The following is a 21,090-nucleotide window of genomic DNA, read 5'->3' as shown; positions in this document are numbered from 1 at the left end:
TTTTCGGGCACATCACAAAAACGCAAATGAATTTAACTTGATGGCAAAATAATATTTAGCAAATCTGTTTTTGGCAAAAGAAGCAAAACATAGTTATCTTTTTCGTGAGTAATTATTTTAATAAAAATCATCGAATAACATGGCAAAACGATACGTTTGAGCATTGAGCCTGTGCTCGAAAATCTTCAAATGTGGCATCCCTGAGTTCAACCCAGGGGGCGACATCTATATCTCACTACAGGCAGCTCACCCGCAGCCAACACAAGCTGTCAACTTCGGCACCAGAACAAAAGGGAGCTGATAATTACGGCACCAGCACAAAAGAACAGCTGTTCGTTACGGAACCAAAACAAAGCTACTGCGCACTGTAAAAAAAAGTACAATAACTGCAGGCATAAAATGAACATAAAGTAATTATTGTTTTTATGTAAAATTGTACCGCAATGTACGTTTAAAAGTTAGTTTATGGTTTTGAGGTGATTTTTATCAATTTATTTGCAAAGTAATCTGCTAAAGTTTGGATTTTAAGCACACATCGGGCCGATGACCTCATTGGATCGAAGCAACCTGCGCGTGTGTTCGGACGACAAAATTTTCGCTGTCGTTTTTTTCTCTGTCCGAAGTGGAATTTTCTCAAGATTTGTTTTTTGGTTGAGTTCTGTTCCGTTGGATGTTGGATTGCTAAACCGGCCTGGATGGATGGATCGCACAGGTGGGGGTGCTAGAGCAGGACAGTTTAAAGACCCCGCAACCTACCTCATTCCGGGTAGGTTGCGGAACTGGAATCTGAAGGCCGTCGAAACTTCCCCGACGACGAAGGTTCGACCGGAAAATGGACAACTTCCGGAAGCCTGAGAACACTGGAACGCGCATTGGGAAGGTGGCGAGCGCAGTCCATCTCCGCGTGGTTGGACCTTGTCGAAGTCAAAATCCCAGGAACGAAACGGGAATCGGAGCCGTGGGACCGGTTAAGGTGGAGTACAGTTGCAGCGGGGAGATTACATTGCCACTGTTTCGACAAAAAGAGAAAAAGAAGAACGATGGAGCAGATTACGAGTGGAGCGTTTGCAATCGGAAGCAGCCCAACCGGGGACCCAAGGGTTTCCAGGAAAGCCTCAGACTGGCAAGTAATTAATAATTACTTTGATTTTTAGTTGGTAATTAAGTAATATTTTAATTACTTAGTAATTCATGGGTAATCAGAGTAATTTTAAGTAATTAATTGATAGTTAAAGTAATTTTTGAGTAATTAAAGTAATTGTTTTTTTTAATTGTACTTCTTCAACGAAACTATTTACTTTTTATATATAATCTATTATAACAGTATTTTATTAATTTCAAATAAGAATTAAACACAAAGATTAAAAAAGACTGGTTCTGTATGGCGAAGGCCTTATTCACCATAGTTCTCTCCTAAAACTCTACTAAAATGTATTTTTATCATGTTGTTTATCGAAGCTGACTAACAACAAAAGGCAACGCCATGACATATTACCCAGCGAAAAATGTTTTGTGAAACCGAAATCTATTCATTTTTATTAAGTAATTATAAAAATATGTTTTTTTTTTTGCAGGAGCTACATTAGAATTGATTAATTTTTTATGCATTTCCTTCTGATAGGCAGTCAACATTATTTGAAGTTTATGTGGATCAAATATTTAAAACCAAAATGTACCTAATTATCATTCATAAAAACAAAGATTTCAAGTGATAGCCATTTAAAAATCATAAAAATAAAATATGTATTTTATATTTTTTCATAATCTGCAGAAATTGACAGTCCTGTAATATCCTTCTATTAAGAGCTATGTTATTTTCCCGAAAAATTTCCAAATATTTCTGAGACAAATGTTTCAATGTTAAAAATCAAACTCAGCGAAATCAAAATAGACTAATATTCAGATGCAGAAATTAAATCCAATGTAAATGTCACATTTCACATTATTCGTATTTTCAGTAACGGATTTTGCAAAATATGCAAAGGAATGTCAAACCAATGTTTGAAAAACATTTTAAAACTTAACGTTATTTTGATGAATTTCACAATTTTCATGAAGAGCCGCTGCAAATATTTGTCATAGCATTTTTTTTTTTGGCTCGAAAAATCAAGGGGCCTTTTTTCCAACAACTTCAATATTTTAATGGCATTCGGCTTGCAATAAACTGAAAACAATTTTAAATTATTAATTAATTATATTAAAAATCATAAATTGAAGTAAAGCAGTACAGTATTTTTTCATCTTTTGGGGAAAGGTTGATTGAAACGTGAAACATAATTGAATTTCGAATTATGATTATGACCAGGTTAAATTGGCCATAAAGCCACAAATATTATTGTTCATATCAATTGAGCAACTTATTTTTTACCTGAAAATGGTATAATTAAATACTAATGTCAATTTTATAACAAAATAAAACAATTCCAAATTTCAAACCAATTAACTCGCTGTAGGATATTATGTAAACATCACCCAAAGTTTCAGCGCCCTCTAGTGCGGGGCATTTTTGACGTTTGATCGCCTATAGCTATTTTCAATAAAAATTATACGCGAAATTCACAATATCCAGATTGGTACAAAAAAAAAACAAACAGCATAATTTTTGAAAGAGCTATCGAATGACCTATTTATAAATAATTTAGTTTAGAACCGAGGAAATGAATACTTAAATTTAAATTAAATGTTTTTTTATTGTAGTGAAAAGTAATTAAGTAAAGTATGTAATTAATCATTTTGGACCAGTAATTTGAGTAATTAATTGGCAGACTGGCAAGTGATACCCGCTTCTGGAAACCCTTGCGGGGACCGGCCTTTCGATATTAGGTGTATCTTGCGAGACGCTTGAAGAGAAGCTGATTTTGAAGAAGATATCAACTGGTGAGCTCGTTCTTTTTATAAAACAAGTATTCTTTCATTTATTCTGACACACACACACATCACTTAAGACAACAAAGCAAAATTATTACTATATACGCGGTAGGGTGTTCCCTTGGTCGTTCGCTGTGAGTTGTGGATTGCCTGCTTCTCTAATGAAGGTTCGACTGGGGGGGCATGCTTATTAATTTCTCGTCGCTCCATACCCTCAGTGACGTGATGGGAGCAAGGGCGTCTATGCAAAGTGTCCCTACACCCGCTACAAATTTCCGGCGCTTGGGGCGGAAGAAATAATTTTATTCTACGCGCCGGTATTTGTAGCATTAAAATTCGTGCAAAAAAACTTATGCACGTGGGTGTACAGATTATGGAGTAAAAGATGATCGAATTGTTCACCTAGCGCTCACATGTGTTCCAGGACCAAGTTGCCTGCGGGTATGGGGATCATACATACATACATACATACATCGGGCCGATGACCTCATTTAAAGTTGTACTTTTATCAAATGCAACGTTTATCTTAACTACTGTGTCATTTGACTTATACTACAGTAATTCTTATAACAAAAATTGAATTATTATTTTAAAAAATATTTCAGTTTTCACTGTGCACAGTTTGCGCGTGTTATCAATCTCAATCACCCAAGATGGCGGCCTTAGCATACCCCTGTTGTTGTTCATTTATTTATTTATGGCAGCTTTAACCAACGTGGTCATTCGCTGCCCAGCATCCCCCTGGTTCAACCAAATATTACACTTAGAATGAACTCTAATCTTTGAAAAATAAATAAAATTATATCACCCCGATTTAAGGTACACTCAAAATAATCCACACGTTGATGCTACGTGAAAAAACACGTAACTCCGATTTTCCCCTCGCTAGGTCCGTTTTACGTGACACACGTAAAAATAATGTGAAAGTGAACTGGGAAAAAAATGTTTTCACGTTGAAGTTACGTGAAAAACCATATGGTATTTTTCCACTAGGTTTTTTCATGTAGCTTTCACGTGTTTTGAAATGCAACTTAAACGAGACTCGACTGCGCCATATCGGTCATATTTCTACGTGATTATTTTAGTAAAGAAAATTGAAGGCGATCGGTAGTAGGCCTGCTGGCTGCAACTGGACATCGCCAGCAATCCCGAGGTGGAAAATGTCGTGAACCCAGACAATCCGAGCCAGGTTTATACGCCGGGACTTTCTTAAGGCCTTGGCCATCAGCAGTCAGCTAGTTTTGAAGAGGTAAATTTCCTCACAGCAGACATGTAAACAAACTTTTGTAACATTTTTTTTTCATTTGTTCGACTTCAGATCGCTGGGCGCCGGCAACACGACCATTTCCAGGAACCCAAACTGGCCATCCTGGGCCATCTCTAACAATCCCCGGTTGGCACGAGTCATGAGCCCAGGCAGTTCAATTCGGTTTGCCGTGTGCATGCAGATGGCCAAGTGCGAATCCACCGAGTAGGAGTAGTAGTTAACGTGGTGCACAAGGCACTGGCCACCGGTGGCGATTCTGCGCGTGGCCAACGGTCTTAACTACTCGGATCCTTCTGGCGGAGATCGCGGTCAATTTGTTGATCACAGCCTCAGGACAGGAGGAAAAGTCTCATCCGATGACGTCTCATCGGTGTTTCCAGCAAATTACATTTTTACGAGATCTTTTCAATGTTTGTATAAATATATTGATAAATAAAACAAGTTTATGCAAATTTTACTGATTTCATCCTAGTTTCTATTCGAAAAAATAAAATTAAGTGAAGCAAACAGCAAAATCTACTAATACAAAGTTCTAATAACATTTGCTAAAACAAACATGTTGATATTATCGATTGACTCATTTAGCTTTTACGTGTGAAACACGTAGAATTAATGTGAAATGATCTGGCCAAGCATATTCTATTTCTACTAGAGTGAGCTCGTAGAAGTTACGTGAAAACTCTAGTGGAAAATTACCACATAGCTTTTCACGTAACTTCAACGTGAATATTTTTTTGAGTGTATTAAAAAAAATAGACTTGTTCAACGATATTATATAAGTTGATCCTTCAATAATATCGTTGAACAAGTCTATTTTTTTTGAATGCCTTAAAACTTTAAGAGTTTTGTAGAGAAATGGCAGTTCAACGAAAGGGAGGAATGTTAGTCCGATAGTTGAAGTTGCAGACTCATCAAGCACACAGTTTTTCGCTATATACTTGTTGATACCGCTTGAGACCGTTGAATCCACAGCATCTCCTTCAAGCATCACGTGATTAATATTTTTTTGGGTTAGTAGGATAAGGTAGGGTATTTTAACCATTAGTGGACCCCCTAGTAGAGCCGAAGCACATTTTTCACAAATTTTTAATATTTTAAGCACTTTTTCATAACCCTTTGTACAAAACAATGAAAACTGAAGTCTTTTGAACAATTTTGACTATTTGTTTCATCAGTTATTTGTTTTTGAGCAGAAAAATAGCCAATTGAAAAAAAGTTTTTTTTTGCCTGTTGTGGACCCCCTTTTCCTATAGTGGACCCGGGTCCATAATCCGATTGTGGACCCGGGTCCACTATAGGCAAACTGTTATTTTTATACCAAATTTAACCGATATTTGATTTTTTGATGTATGGTGTAGGTCTAATGATAGATATAATGAATAAAAGATGGATTTTGCTCACTTTTCATCATAAACAAATATTTTTTGTTAACAAATTTGGCTTTAAACAACAAAAAACCAAACAGACATTTAAACACAGCTATTTCCGAAAAAGATCAGAGAAAACGTCTCAAAAACCACTGTAAACATAAAAATAATTTTAAAAAAGTAATCTTGATGCAAATTTTTCCATATTAATTACATAAATGGTTGACCGAAACTAAACAATAGAATTGTTTACAGTTGCTGATAAAACCACGCATGTTTATTGGAAAAAAATGTTTTGTTATTGATTTATTATTATAAAATATCATTTCAAACTGCAATTATGGTGCTTCAGTTAAGTACAATTAACTATAGTTTTGATTAATTATAAATTCTTACGGCTTCACCATTATTGGTACTTTTAACATGAAAACAGCTATATTTATACTCATAATTGAAAAAATATGCGTTTAGGTTGATAACAACAAGCATTTATTGTATGTTTTAGAAAAACTTTTGCTTGAATACACAGTTTTCATCATTTTTGAAGGTTTAATTAACAGGGGTCCACTTTTGGAAAAGTTTGGATTTTCGTTGTCCTATATTGGACCCCCATAATTTTTGCTAGAAAATTGCATTTCTTCGCTTTATTTTAGTAAATATCCTTAAACTTACATTACTTCGACTTGATGAAGTTAAATAATCAGTCAAAAAATGATTGGATGGTTAATTCAATCATAAAATATAAATGCAGTTTTGTTGTGAAAATGCTAGTGGCCATGGCTGATTTCAGATGTCGAACTCTAAACACTTATTTTGGTGAAAAGGACAATTCAATGTCAGTCAACATTGTTCTAAATGATGCTGAACATGCCAAATAAAAGATTTGTAGACAACAACACGCTTGAAATTGTGATTTTATTGAATTTTCCATTAAAAACCCTTCAGAGGGTCCACTATAGGAAAGGGGTCCACTAATGGATAACGTACCCTATTGGCTTTTCGATGCCTCCCGAGCTACGGCGCTATGGGGAGGACTTTCATAACAGACCCGTCGGCGAGCCTTCCGAGCAACGCACTATGGGGTTTCAGGCGGCCATAAATGGAAAAACCGATATACTCTAATTTTTTTTTGGTATTTTTTTTTTCGAAAATAAACATTCTAACTAAGAAAAATCCGGAGTTTGAAAGTTGTAGGTTCAAAATTCACTGAATTGCAGACCTTCAAAGGCGAAAATGGTAAGAAAAAACATGTTTTTTGACAAAAAAATGATTATTTTTCATAGTTGTACTGTGTAGCTGTTATTGTATTTTTTCTGCATCATTATATATATTCAGAAAGGTAATTGATTCAACTTTTCAATAACATTTTACAAAACACACTTTTACAGGCTAAAAAAAATAATAAAAATAAAAAAAGATGGATTTTTATTCAAAATTTAGTTTTTTTCAACTTTGTTAATGGAGTACTTTTTTTGTGTGCATTTGTGCGATCTGAAAATTTTGCAGCTTAAAATTTGAACCATGTCCTAACTTGTCTCCAAATTTCAAAGTGCACTTATGTGCACTTTTTGAGTTATGCCATTTTGAACATTTTGATTCTTGCAAGAAAATTAATGATTTCGCGTATACGCTTGGTTAAAATCGCATTATTTACCTGCGGAGGCAGAAATGACGTACCTGCTATGTATGTTTTGAAAATGATTTGATATTCATGACTTTGTTGGTACTTAGGTACGTTTAATAAAATTAGAAATTTCTATTCAAAGTATTTTACAGTAACGATTCGTCGAATATTCATATCAGTTCGTTGTTGTGTTCTTTTGAAAGTATGGATAATAATACCGTAGTGTCCCTGTACGATATAACGAAGCACTATTCTGAAAACGTGAGAACTGCTTTCGAGTATATTTGTAAGAATTACAACATTGCAGAACCATCACATGATCAACTCAGGGAAAAACCACAGAGGAAAAACTACGCATGCTGTTCTGTAGGTTCTTTTTTAAAATCTAACGACAATCGGTTACATAGTGATTTTGATTTAGAAGAATTTATCGTGGAAAACGTGAATTTTGCAAGTGGATCAACCAAAAACGTGGACGAGAATCCATACAATGTTCCATAAAATAAACCGTCTAAAATTCTAAAATACCGCAAAAATCAAATTTTAATTGGAGGGAAGGGGGGTCTTCAAGAGAGGTGGATTTTAACTCAAGAAAAAGGGGAGGGAGATTGAACGTAAATCAGAAACTTTAACATAGCATAAACCGCCATTCCGTGCATCAAATAGACAGAGCAAGAATATTAAAATTCACCACTTTAATGCATGTGGCCTCAAATATATGAAAAAATCGAAAAATAATTTTTTTTTTTGGAAAAATATCAAAATTCATTTGTTTTCATTATACTAAATACAAACAACACAAAAAAGTCACAAAAAAGCAAAAAAATATTTTTGGCCGCTCGCTTATATGGAAATACCCCATAGTGCAACGGTGCTATGGGAAGGTCTTTCTGGCTAGCACACACAATCACTCACACACAGTTTGTTTGCTCCACTTTTAACTCGACGATCCAAATTGTCAGTGCGTCTTTCGATCATTATATAGAAATGGCTTTTTCACCGCAAATAATTAAAACCTCGAAAAATTTAAACACAATCCACCCGACGCCGTGCCTTCCGATCAACGATGATATAGGAAGGGCTTTGAAAATCACAAAAAAATAAATTAAGACACACACAATTTATGACCAAAAACACACAAAAGAATCACATTTCACTCCGAATATTTTTTACACCACCTTTACAAATTACGCACTCACCCCATACCAATAGCGAAACAAAAGCACACACAAAAAAATAACCTGAATAATCACGACTTCGCGTCCCCACTTCCAGCGCACCAATCACTTGGAAACGGAAATTTCGGATATATGTAAAAACACATTTTTTATCATTCCAACGCCCAAGGCTCCAAAAAAGTTGGAACAGTAACATCCACTCGCTGTTTCTCGGGCATAACTCACCCAATCAAGACAATTCTTTTTTTCCAGTGATTTGTTAGGATGTCTAGATAATCCTGGAACTTTGCAGAACTCAATTTGTTCAATTCTGTAATTTTTGCGCACACAAACATCGTTCCAACTTGTTTTATTCGCGTGTAAAAATAAATTCGCCAAAAAAGGTGGAACGATGTTTTCTGTCGCAGAAATCACAGATTTTTTCAAATCAAGTTCTGCGAAATTTTAGACATTCTTACAAAACCCTGGAAACAAGAATCGTCCCGATTGATTGAGTTATGCCCGAGAACCAGCGAGTTGAAGTTACCGTTCCAACTTTTTTGTGAGGATTGGGCGTCCGTGTAAGTAGGACATGCGTTAAGCGTTCCAGTGTTAATAATATTTTTTTATTCATCGGGACCATCCATAAACCATGTAAACACATTTTTTGAAACCTCGATCCCTATCCTTTTTGAACAAAAAAAAGGGTTATTTTAAGCATCTGTGCGAAATCGATTGAGATTAACACATTGATACCCGAGCATGAAGTTGGTGAAAAAAAAAGTTTTTCATACAAAAATAACTTTTTTAATTCGCTAATAACTTCTCAAGATCGAGTTTTATAGCTCTGGTATGTTCTACAAAGTTGTAGGGCATTAAATTTCCATTGAGAGTCTCACTTTTGAGAATATTTGGATTTTCATACAATTTTTCGATTTTTCCCATAGAATTTTTACCTCAGTCCCATATTCTGGGCACCCTAAGCACCATGCGTCTCCAGAGAAATGTACTGGGAACTCATTATGATGGAGAAGCATGGTACTTTTAGCCCACCTAATCACCTTTCCTTTGCAACGTGGCGAGCTAAAATTGGTTCAGCTTTTCCGGGCATATGATTTTTTTTTAAAATTGTCAACAAAAAAAGGGTATAATTAATTTGGCCTAAGTTCTTCTATGCCAAGTTGGAGCCATATCGTAACACTTTTGATCTGGATCCTGCTGGTTTGGCTTGAGATCGCTGTATGAACTTCGAGGTTTTGACAATTCCAAATATAACCGTTGAATACAAGCGATAAACAAGAAAAACTTGTACTTAGGTTAAGAGGCCACCTTCGGCATATTCGTTAGTTCAATTTATTGAAGTAACACACTTAGAAATTACAAGATATATTAGCAACATTTACCACCAGTTTTGCTGGGGGTACCACGGCTGCTGCTGCTGTGGGTAGTACTGCTGCTGTTGGTAGACGTTGTTGTAGTAGTTGGCGTAACACTGGGGCACATTCTCCGGCCACTCGCAGCGATCGACACGAGAGTCGTAGACGAGTCCGTCCTGGCAGGTTTCGACAAAGGACAAGCCAACCGGTTGGCAGATGGCAAACTGACGACAATCTCCAATAGCAAGCTTCTGGCCCTGGGGAACTGTGGAACATTCCTACGAAAGAAAACAGTGGTTTGAGAAGGAGGAAGAGAACATTTTTTTTCGGAGATGACTTACCGGGATATAAGCATAGGGAACGCTGGCGCCCGCGGCCAGGCTGACCATAACCGAAAGTATCAAGAACTTCATGGCAGCGATAGTTTGGAGAAGCAGTACTGTTTATCGTTGAGACGTTTGCAGGTCAACTGATACTTTCAAAACGGTTGAGTGAAGTATTTATAGGAGCTGAATAGGAAGCAGGTCAATATCTTGTTTACGAGTGGCGTGAATGATAAAAGTTATAGAATCAGAACTTTCAATAAGGTGATTGCATTTCGAATGCCAGATTGTTAATTTAATGGAAAACTGTTTTTATCACTTAAGAGATCTAATGACGTATGATTGCAGGAGAATTGATAAGATACCGAAGCAAAAGGCCATGCTAGGTTTAATATAGTAATTAAATTATCTCGCTTTTAGCTAAAAAAAAAGTTCCTAAACATTTGTGTACAGTCCACACTCGATTATTCGAAGTTTCAATCATCCGAAAGATTCTTAGCTGCGATGGAATAATCATCATCAAAAGAAAATCATTGGATGTTTATCAAGAGAAAAAATCAAAAGGGTGCATGCTCTCCTCTCTCGCGCACGAAAGATCGGTAAAAAGAATCTAAAAAAATCATCATCTTGATTATTCGGCGGATCATCTTTTTCACAACTAAACTTGCAAGTGTAACGTTACACGTCGGAAATTGACCTGTCACATTTTGTAGATGGGCAATGTGGGTAAACAAAGTGAAAAAAAAAAAATATTTAAGTGGTGCTGACAAGCAAATTCATAAAAAATCATCAGCAGATTTATTTTCTGAGAGAAATTCGGGAGCGATTTTCTTTTGCGTGATTTGCCTCCTCTCTCTTTCGCGGGTGAAAAGTTCGCAAGCGAAATTGATTGTTTTGCGATTATTCCATCCCTGATTCTTAGGAACTTTGGAGAATCGAAACATGGATTTTCAATGTTAACATGACCTATAAATGAAAAAAAAAAAAGATAATTGTTTAGTAACTTTTTCTATATAAATTAGTCAAATAGATAACCAAAACAAAACAGAGCAATTCCAGCTCAATACAGGAATTTTCTGGTACTTTTGTACCCGACTCTCTCCGATTTCAATAACACTTTTTAGACATTTTATCCTAGGCCTATATACGCCATTTTTGTGTATCCAGCTTTTTAAGCGAAAATGGCGTTCGAATGGTGAACGCCCGAAATGTCAAAATCACGCGGTGGTACCAACATTACGAAAAAAGTGTGCCATGGCATGACATCCGCATTTTTTTCTAATGTTGGTGCTACTGTGCGATTTTGACATTTCGGACGTTCAACATTCGAACGCCATCATCGCTTAAAAACCTGGATATGGAGGCAATTGTACTCGAAAATGACATTTGAGAAGGGCGTAGGTAATTTAAATATATTTGTTAATTTGTAATTTAAAAATAACTGTAACTCTAAGCCGTTGCATCGTACCAAAAAATGGTCAAAGACAAACTTGTAGGAAATTGGACGGGATTTCTGAACAAAATACACTAAGTAAAAATACACGCCACTTCCATGAGATTTTTCAATTTTCAAGTTTATAAGTTAAATTTGAAGACGATGACACGATTTTTTTCGTTCAATTTTTTGAGGAAATAACCAAAAATGTGACAAAAAGACTCACGAAAAATGCAGGATGGTATGCCTCTCCTAAAAAAATACAAAAATCATTTACTAAAACTGTTTTTTTTTTTTTGAAAAATGGCCTAAACGTCAAAATTTTCAAAAACCGATAGTGGGAATCGATTTCCCAGACAATTTTACATAAAAGTCTCCATATTGACCATTGTCCTATGTTCAATCCTTGTGAAGTTAAAGTGGTTTAAAAATAAAAATGTTGAAAAAACAGGGTTTTTGGTTTTTTTTTTGCAATGTCTAAATGACAGACTTGATTTTTCAGTCTCGAAAATATTTTTACCGAAAAGCTCGTCCAATTTCCTATATGTTTTCCTTGGCAGTTTTTGAATTTGACTCTTTTTAATATTTACGTAAGCTTTTTTACTATCCAGGTTTCTACCACACTGAAAAAATATACTATTCTCAGTTGTGAGCAATGTAATTAAGGTCATCTCTGTGAGCCCATACATCCAATTCAAATGCTGTTAAAGGCAAACTTATAGGAAATTGGACGAGCTTTTTGATTTTTGGTTTTCGGTTGACGTAAATGATTTTTGTATTTTTTTAGGAGAGACATACCATCCTGCATTTTTTAGGCTATTCCTCAAAAATTTTGAACGAAAAAAATCGTGACATCACCTTCAAATTTAACTTTTCAACATAAAAATTGAAAAATCTCATGGAAGTGGCATGTATTTATATTCCAGTTTAATTTCCTTCAAGTTTGTCAAAGACCCCTCGGAGAGGGTCGGTTACAAAAGTACCAGAAAAATTTCTGATTTTTGCTGGAATTGTTCAACAATAGGTTTATTTACAGTTGCTGATAAAACAACACATTTTATTTACAAAAAAATAGTTTTGTTATTGACTTGTTGCTATGAAATATCCAAGAAATATCATTTCAAACATCAATTATGGTGTTTCATTTAAGCTTAATAACCTATAGTTTTGATTCATTATTAATTCTTATGGTTTCATAATATGGACATTTTCAAAACTGATGAAAATTCACCAATTCCTGATGTAAAATTACACATTTTTTTTACGCAAAATCTGTCACCATTTACTGATGAATATTATCATCATTTTTCTTCTGTGAACTTTGGTACTTTAAACGTAAGAAAACAGTTATTTATATATTCATGATTGACAAAAAATTGCAATTAAGTTGATCAAAACAAGCAATTATTGGATGTTTAAGCAAAACTATTGCCCAATTACAAAATTTTCTTTATTTTTGTAAGTTAAGTGGATCTCTACTTTTGGAAATGTTAGGATTTTTGTTGTTCTACACAGAAAAAAAAGATGATAATATTCATCAGGAAATGGTGACAGATTTTGTGGCAAAAAAAAAATGATAACTTTGTCCAGATCACGAATCCGAGCTTAATTTTTCGATATCTCGTGACGGAGGGGCGGTGCGACCCAGCACATTTTTTTTGGCGATTGTCCACGCTCCATCCAAAAAGGTTTTTTTGTATGGATAAATGTCCACGAGGGGGCGTTTGAGATTTCAAAAAGTGTCCACGTGGTTTGTGAATGGTCCCTAGTGGATATTATTGTATATTTTCTGAAAAAGCATACCATTTTGAATCAAACTGTATCTATATCTCAAAAGTGATGAAAATGCATAAGGGACATTTATGCGATCAGGGGCAGTTAAGATCATTTTAAGACATTTATTAAATTATTTAACTTCACTTTTGCCGGGAACCGTGGTGTAGGGGTAAGCGTGGTTGCCTCTCACCCAGTCGGCCTGGGTTCGATCCCAGACGGTCCCGGTGGCATTTTTCGAGACGAAATTTGTCTGATCACGCCTTCCGTCGGACGGGAAGTAAATGTTGGCCCCGGACTAACCTAAAAAGGTTAGGTCGTTAGCTCAGTCCAGGTGTAGGAGTCGTCTCCCTGGGTCCTGCCTCGGTGGAGTCGCTGGTAGGCGGTTGGACTAACAATCCAAAGGTCGTCAGTTCGAATCCCAGGGTGGATGGAAGCTAAGGTGTAAAAAGAGGTTTGCAATTGCCTCAACAATCAAGCCTTCGAACACCTAGTTTCGAGTAGGAATCTCGCAATTGAGAACGCCAAGGCAATGCTTTAGAGCGAATAATTTGATTTTGAATTTTTTGAACAAAAACAACGAAGTTATGTGGAAACATGAGGTTGAAGGTGCCAGAATAATATTTTTTAACAACTCAAAATCAAGGAGATTCTTGGGATCTTAAACATCATGCGTCTGCTTAGCTCGTCTGGAAGCTTAATCTAGTTTTGCAAATTGCTGACAAGTTTAAACACGTTCAGTTGTTGAGCGTTCTTTGCACATATTTTGATAAATAGCTCAGGCAGACAATTTGTGCAGCATTTCTTTCGGGTTGGTGTACTGAATTTCACACAAGGCTTGAAACTGAATTGAAAACTAAATCGTTTGGATCACATCGGAATTCAACTTAACCGACCCGTTATTTTATTGTGCCAACTACATGTGTTCACTGTAGACGAGCTCAGGTCCTAAGGTCTGCAAAGGGCAGCGTCACAACAGGCTACGTTGGGCCAGTCACAGCGGTTCAGCTGCCGGCTCCAGTGCTGTCCTAGTGGACACGATATGAGACAAGCTTGTCCTGTTTGGCACTTGAAGAAGGAAGAGCAGGACGTTGGGTTAGGCAAATGAAGCGGATTGGCGGGATCGTCGTTCTGTGGGCAACCGATGTCCGGCTGACAGACCGCTGGGGCAACTGTGGTTGTTGCAGGGGCCACGGCGGATGGTCCCGATTGGCAAGGAACCCGCGGGTCACAGCAGGCAATGTTTGGCCAATCACAGCGACTGAGGGCCACGCTAAAGTGCTGTCCAGGTGGACACGTGACTGAACAACGCTGGCCCAGTGAGCATTTGTAGAACTGTCCACAGTCTGATTCATGCGGCAGATGGGTTGGATTGTTTGGGTTTTCGTTCACCGGACATCTGGCGTCGTTTACGCAAGCTGTGGGACCCGGTGGTGGTAGGGTCGTCACAGGTGGCAGGGTCGTGACTGGAGGAGCCGTGCATGGTACGTTTGGATCACAACAAGCTATCTGGGGCCAGTCGCAACGTCCGAGCTGAACGCCAAAGTGCTGACCCGGGGGACACTCCATCGGACAACGTTCACCGTTGGCGCACTTGTAGAAGTACTTGCAATCTCTTTCGTGCGGTATAAGAGTCGGGTTGTTTGGATTCTCGTTCACCGGACATCTGGTATCGGCAAGGCAGTTATTTGGAGCTGGTCCAATCGGAGGAATCGTGGGTATTGGAGTAGGTGCCAGCGTTGTTGTAATAGGAATTGTTGGAATTGGCGCTGCTGTAGTCGTGATTGGAGCTGGTGCCGGTGTAGTCGTTATGGGTATTGTTGGAATCGGCGCCGCTGTTGTCGTGATTGGTGCCGGTGTAGTCGTTATAGGAATTGTAGGAATTGGCGCCGCTGTCGTTGTTACTGGTGCCGGTGGAGTTGTAATGGGAATTGTCGGAATCGGTGCCGCTGTGGTTGTTGGGACAGGTGCCGGTCCCGGGGTGCAGGGAATACTTGGATCACAGCACGCAATATTAGGCCATTCACAACGAACTAGATTTACACTCCAGTGCAAACCGGCAGGACAGTTCATTTCGCACTTGATACCGTTACTGCATTTGTAAAATCTCGCACAGTCAGCATGGGGAAGGAACGTTTGAACAAGGTCCGTGGCTGGACAGCTAGGGTGTGGCCAACATACAACAACTCTGCACGTTAGACATCCTTGTACCACGGCCGCTGGAGCCACCACGAGCGCCAGCAGGAGCAAAAACTTGACCATTTCTATTGTTTGTATATCCAATCACGCTGCTTCTCTTAAACTTTATTTCACTCGCCAAAAATATGAATGTCTAAATCCTACTGTCTAAGAAACCATCAAAGTGGCCCAATTTATACAATTCAAACAGCTTTGGGACATCCATCAATCAAAATCAAGCTGTTGAAGTCCACAGCTATCAATCAAATCGGAAATATTTCAAAAGTGATATCATGCGATGCTCCTGGCTTTAGCGTCAGAATCCGATAAAATTTTTGGGAAGCTATAAAATAAATACGAGCAACGAACAAAAAACTGCAGCAGGATTGATCCGACTATTTTGTTTGAGAGGTCAATACCGGCGCCTCTGGTCAATACCGGTGAGGTTTCTCGAGATTTGAAGTTTCCCGTGAGAATTTGTCGAATATGAGTCCATGAGCAGTGCGTGGCCGAATGGTTACGCTGTCCGCTTGGTAAGCGGATGATTCTGGGTTCGATTCCCATCTGCTGCAACCTTCCATCGGATGAGGAAGTAAAATGTCGGTCCCGGCCTTGTTTGTTAGGCCGTTAAGTCATTCCAGATGTAGGAGTCGTCTCCATGCCATAAGTACAAACAACACACCAAACCAAGCCTACTCCGGTGGAATCGCTGGCGGCGGTTGGACTCGCAATCCAAAGGTTGTCAGTTGGAGGTTATTTTTTGCACATTTGCGTCATTTAAATATGAGAGAACGAAAATGAAACAGTTTAGTTAATTGGTTCTATTTTTGCCTTCCTCACCTTACTGAGGAAAGGCTATAAAATCACTCGAAAAATGAACTTATTAATTTGACCTCGTAGACCCACCTTCACGTATACATATCGACTCAGAATCATGTTCTGAGCAAATGTCTGTGTGGATGTGTGTAGGTGGGTGGACAAAGAAAATGTCACTCGATTATCACTGGACTGGATGAACGGATTTTGACCGTATTAGACTCATTCGATCCGTCTTGGGGTTCCATAGGTCTCTATTTAAAATCAACAAGTTTAGTTAATTACTTCAAAAGTTATGCTAAAAAATGATTTTGGCTCATGTCCGGAAGATTGTAAAAAGGGTGGTTTTTGCAGGAAAACCTATCATGTTATATATTTTCAGAAAGGTATTAAAAAGACCTTTCCAATGAGCCCAACACATTGAAGATCTGACAACCCTATCAAAAGTTATTAGCACTTAAGTGTTATTTATACACTTTTTGGAGGCCGGATCTCTGATGTTTCAATGAAAATGATGTCCGGGTCCATCATGCAATCTGTCGTTAGTTAGATAATCGAAAGACCTTCCAAATGAGCCTAGAACATCAAGGGTCTGACAACTCTAACAAAAGTTATTAGCACTTAAGTGTTATTAATACATTTTTTGGAGACCGGATTTCAGGTATTGTGATAGAAATATTGTCTGAATCCTCCATGCGAACTATCGTTGAATAGGTTTTTTATCAGACCTTGCGATGAGCCAGAAATATTGAAGGTCTGCGAACCCTATCAAAAGAAATGAGTAATAAAGTTGATTTGTTAAACATGTTAAGGGCGAATGTTGCTATTTTTACTGAATGTATTGACTGTATTAATGTGAGGAAGGCACCAACCACCTAAAGGTGGATTAAGTAACGTTTTTATAATAAAAACAAAACAAAAAATTTCCAACAATTTTGAAATTTTCATGCCTCAACCAACATATTAGGTTATACAATAACTTTGTAAACAAAAATTATTGGTCTGGTATGCTTTAGGTTGATGGATAAGGATTTTTTTTTGTGACTGTTCGTGTTGCTGAACAAAATGAATGAAAATGAAAAATGATCTTTAATCTGTATTTTCACATTTTTTTTCTGTAAAAATATTTTAGAAGAGGTTATTTATTGCAAGAGATTTTTCAACCATTTTTCCTCCGATTCCAATAATATTTTAATAAATATTGGTCAGCCTTAATTAGATATTACGTACTCAATTCGTAACTCATACGTGGAGCTACCCGAGCTAGAATGTTAAGTTACAAAGGAACGATACGAATCCTTTTATTTATATCTCTCAAAAAAATGTATTGTTTTCTTATAATTAACAGCTCAACACAGTTAAGGTAACTTGATATCAAAGGTTTGATATAAGAAGGATTTTTATTTGAAAAATTAATCAACATCCAGAGAAAAAAATCTTCAAAATCAAATCAAATTATTCGCTCTACAGCATTGCCTTGGCGTTCCCGATTACGGGATTCCTACTCGAAACTTGAAGTCCGAAGGCTTGATTGTTGAGGCAATTGCAAACCTCTTTTTACACCTAAGCTTCCATCCACCCCGGGATTCGAACTGACGACCTTTGGATTTGGATGAGTCCAACTGCCTACCCGCGACTCCACCGGGACTGGACCCAGGGAAACGACTCCTACACCTGGACTGAGCTATCGACCTAACCTCTAGGTTAGACCGGGGCCAAAATTTACTTCCCCATCCGACGGAAGGCGTGATCAGACAAATCTCGTCTCAAAAAATGCCACCGGGACCTTCTGGGATCGAACCCAGGCCGACTGGGTGAGAGGCAACCACGCTTACCCCTACACTACGGTCCCGGTCAGAAAAAAATCTTCTGTTCGCAAAAAAAGAAATGAAATTTGTCATGTTGTGAGTTATTTCGTTTTTATTAAAAAAAATATCAATAACCTATATGGTTACAATCATGCATGCTGATAACCTAACCAACCCTCGGCGGACAGGTCACCCCCGGTATGCACGACTTGACGCACGTTACCGCCGGATCACAGCACGCATTCCACGGCCAATCGCAGACTTCGGTCTTCTGGTTGAAGTGCAGCCCACCGGGGCAAATCATGCGGCAGGCACGGCCAGTTTCACACTTGAAGAACTCGGAACATTTGGCCGGATTCGGAAGCAGGAGTGGTTTTGCAATGTTCGTGGCCGGGCAGCGCGTGTCTAGTTCACAGTTCATCTGGCAAACCGGACAGTCTCCTGGCGTGGGATCGGGGGTTGGTACGGCTGTAGTGGTTGGCAATGGAGTTGTTGTCGTAGGCTCTGGCGTGGTTGGTTTTGGGGTTGTTGGGGTAGGGGTGGTCGGCATTGGGGTTGTCGTTGTGGTAGCTGAAATATATGAATAGATATTAAGTTCAAGTCTGTTAACATCTAGATCTCTTACTTACTATCCTGTGGTGGTGGGCAGGTTGGGCACGGATCACAGGGAACCGCTGGATCGCAGCACGCTCGCCATGGCCAATCACACGTCAATTCCCTAGCGTTGAAGTGCAGCCCAGAGGGACAATCGTACTCGCAAGCGTTTCCATTGTGACACTTGAAGAACTTGGAGCACTGAACATGGGGCAGCAGAACCGGTTGCAAAGGGTTCACCGCTGGACAGTTGGGATTGGCTTCGCAGGTTGTTGTGGGAGGATCGGCCGTAGCAGGAGGACCACACGGAACGGACGGATCGCAGCAAGAATTACCAGGCCAATCGCAGGCTTTCTCCCGTTCGTTGAAGTGTAGTCCCGGCGGGCAGTCTTGTTCACAGCCGTGTCCATTCTCGCACTTGATAAACTTTGAACAGTCAAACAAGTGAGGTAAGAGCGTAGCTTCTAGAAGATTTGTGGCTGGACACCGGTTGTCTTCCGGACAGTTGGACAAACAGCCTCCATTGCACGGTGCTTGTGCGTTAGTGTAAATCCCAAAAAGGGCAGTGACGAGAATGATGTATTTCATTACCTTTTCACACAAACTAAATTTGAGCAATAACTGAATTTTCCTAGAAATGTGTGCAGACATTTATATAAAATGATTGCTTTTTTATCACAAGTTGATAAAGGTGCAGAAATTGCGCTGTAAACATGTTTCATGTGACCGACCTTTACATGAGTTCTGAAATGAAAACACCACTCGCTATCAAATATATAACTTTGAAAATTGCGCTCAGTTGGGTGATAGGCAACGAAGGTAGGTATGGTGAAATCAATTTAAAAACTAACTTAATCCACCTATGTGGTTGGAGCCTTCCTCACTCATTACCAACAATGGCTGATTTGATGGGGTTGTACACAAATTTCATCTATTTTTTAGATTCGGATTAAGAAAGTACATAAATATCACTTAAATGGCCATATCTCGAGACAGGGTTGCCAGATCTTCAATGTTTTGGACTCGTTGGAAAGGTCTTTTGACAACCTATCCAACGATGGGTCGGATGGTGGATCCGGACATAGTTTACATACATTTAAGTGAGATCCGGCTTCCATAAAGTGCATAAATATCACTTAAGTGGACATATCTCGAGACAGGGTTGCCAGATCTTCAATGTTTTGGACTTGTTGGAAAGGTCTTTTGATAACCTATCCAACGATGGATCGGATGGTGGATCCGGACATAGTTTACATACATTTAAGTGAGATCCGGCTTCCAAAAAGTGCATAAATATCACTTAAGTGGACATATCTCGAGACAGGGTTGCCAGATCTTCAATGTTTTAGACTGGTTAGAAAGGTCTTTTGATAACCTAACCAACGATGGGTCGGATGGTGGATCCGAACATAGTTTACATACATTTAAATGAGACCCGGCTACAAAAAAGTACATAAACATCACTTAAGTGACCATATCTCGAGACAGGTTTGCCAGATCTTCAATGTTTTGGACTCGTTAGAAAGGTATTTTGATAACCTAACCAACGATGGGTCGGATGGTGGATCCGAACATAGTTTACATACATTTAAGTGAGATCCGGCTTCAAAAAAGTACATAAATATCACTTAAATGGCCATATCTCGAGGCAGGGTTGCCAGATCTTCAATGTTTTGGACTCGTTGGAAAGGTCTTTTGATAACCTATCCAACGATGGGTCGGATGGTGGATCCGGACATAGTTTACATACATTTAAGTGAGATCCGGCTTCCATAAAGTGCATAAATATCACTTAAGTGGACATATCTCGAAACAGGGATGCCAGATCTTCAATGTTTTAGACTCGTTGGAAAGGTCTTTTGATAACCTAACCAACGATGGGTCGGATGGTGGATCCGAACATAGTTTACATACATTTAAGTGAGATCCGGCTTCAAAAAAGTACATAAATATCACTTAAATGGCCATATCTCGAGGCAGGGTTGCCAGATCTTCAATGTTTTGGACTCGTTGGAAAGGTCTTTTGATAACCTATCCAACGATGGGTCGGATGGTGGATCCGGACATAGTTTACATACATTTAAATGAGACCCGGCTACAAAAAAGTACATAAACATCACTTAAGTGACCATATCTCGAGACAGGTTTGCCAGATCTTCAATGTTTTGGACTCGTTAGAAAGGTATTTTGATAACCTAACCAACGATGGGTCGGATGGTGGATCCGAACATAGTTTACATACATTTAAGTGAGATCCGGCTTCAAAAAAGTACATAAATATCACTTAAATGGCCATATCTCGAGGCAGGGTTGCCAGATCTTCAATGTTTTGGACTCGTTGGAAAGGTCTTTTGATAACCTATCCAACGATGGGTCGGATGGTGGATCCGGACATAGTTTACATACATTTAAGTGAGATCCGGCTTCCAAAAGTGCATAAATATCACTTAAGTGGACATATCTCGAGACAGGGTTGCCAGATCTTCAATGTTTTAGACTGGTTA

The 21,090-nt window shown here is 38.4% G+C and overlaps 2 protein-coding genes across 2 annotated transcripts; both read right to left on the bottom strand.

Annotated features, from left to right (window-relative positions):
* Positions 1–9,595: 9,595 nt before the first annotated feature.
* Positions 9,596–15,531, bottom strand: LOC6040076 (probable chitinase 10). The gene is made up of 3 exons (XM_038250445.1): positions 14,142–15,531; positions 10,001–10,102; positions 9,596–9,937 (listed from the first exon to the last, which is right to left on the bottom strand). Exons 1-3 carry the CDS (start codon positions 15,450–15,452, stop codon positions 9,683–9,685), a joined length of 1,668 nt encoding a protein of 555 aa, XP_038106373.1. The 5' UTR covers positions 15,453–15,531; the 3' UTR covers positions 9,596–9,682.
* Positions 15,532–18,098: 2,567 nt separating this feature from the next.
* LOC119767865 (salivary glue protein Sgs-3-like) lies at positions 18,099–19,307 on the bottom strand. Its single transcript, XM_038257592.1, has 2 exons — positions 18,622–19,307; positions 18,099–18,562 (listed from the first exon to the last, which is right to left on the bottom strand). The coding sequence occupies exons 1-2, from the start codon at positions 19,235–19,237 to the stop codon at positions 18,159–18,161; spliced, it is 1,020 nt and encodes a 339-aa protein (XP_038113520.1). The 5' UTR covers positions 19,238–19,307; the 3' UTR covers positions 18,099–18,158.
* Positions 19,308–21,090: the final 1,783 nt, after the last annotated feature.

The sequence above is a fragment of the Culex quinquefasciatus genome, chromosome 2 (assembly GCF_015732765.1).
Source record: "Culex quinquefasciatus strain JHB chromosome 2, VPISU_Cqui_1.0_pri_paternal, whole genome shotgun sequence".
Classification (NCBI taxonomy): Eukaryota; Metazoa; Arthropoda; class Insecta; order Diptera; family Culicidae; genus Culex; species Culex quinquefasciatus.
This window is presented reverse-complemented; position numbering and strand designations above follow the sequence as displayed.

Coding starts and splice junctions, on each gene's coding strand:
- LOC119767865 (XM_038257592.1), bottom strand. CDS start 19,237: ATGTCTGCACACATTTCTAGGAAAATTCAGTTATTGCTCAAATTTAGT. Junction 18,563..18,621: donor CTGCCCACCACCACAGGATA/GTAAGTAAGAGA, acceptor CATATATTTCAG/CTACCACAACGACAACCCCA.
- LOC6040076 (XM_038250445.1), bottom strand. CDS start 15,452: ATGGTCAAGTTTTTGCTCCTGCTGGCGCTCGTGGTGGCTCCAGCGGCC. Junction 10,103..14,141: donor ACGCTGCCCTTTGCAGACCT/TAGGACCTGAGC, acceptor TCTCAACGATAA/ACAGTACTGCTTCTCCAAAC. Junction 9,938..10,000: donor TTCCCTATGCTTATATCCCG/GTAAGTCATCTC, acceptor TTTCTTTCGTAG/GAATGTTCCACAGTTCCCCA.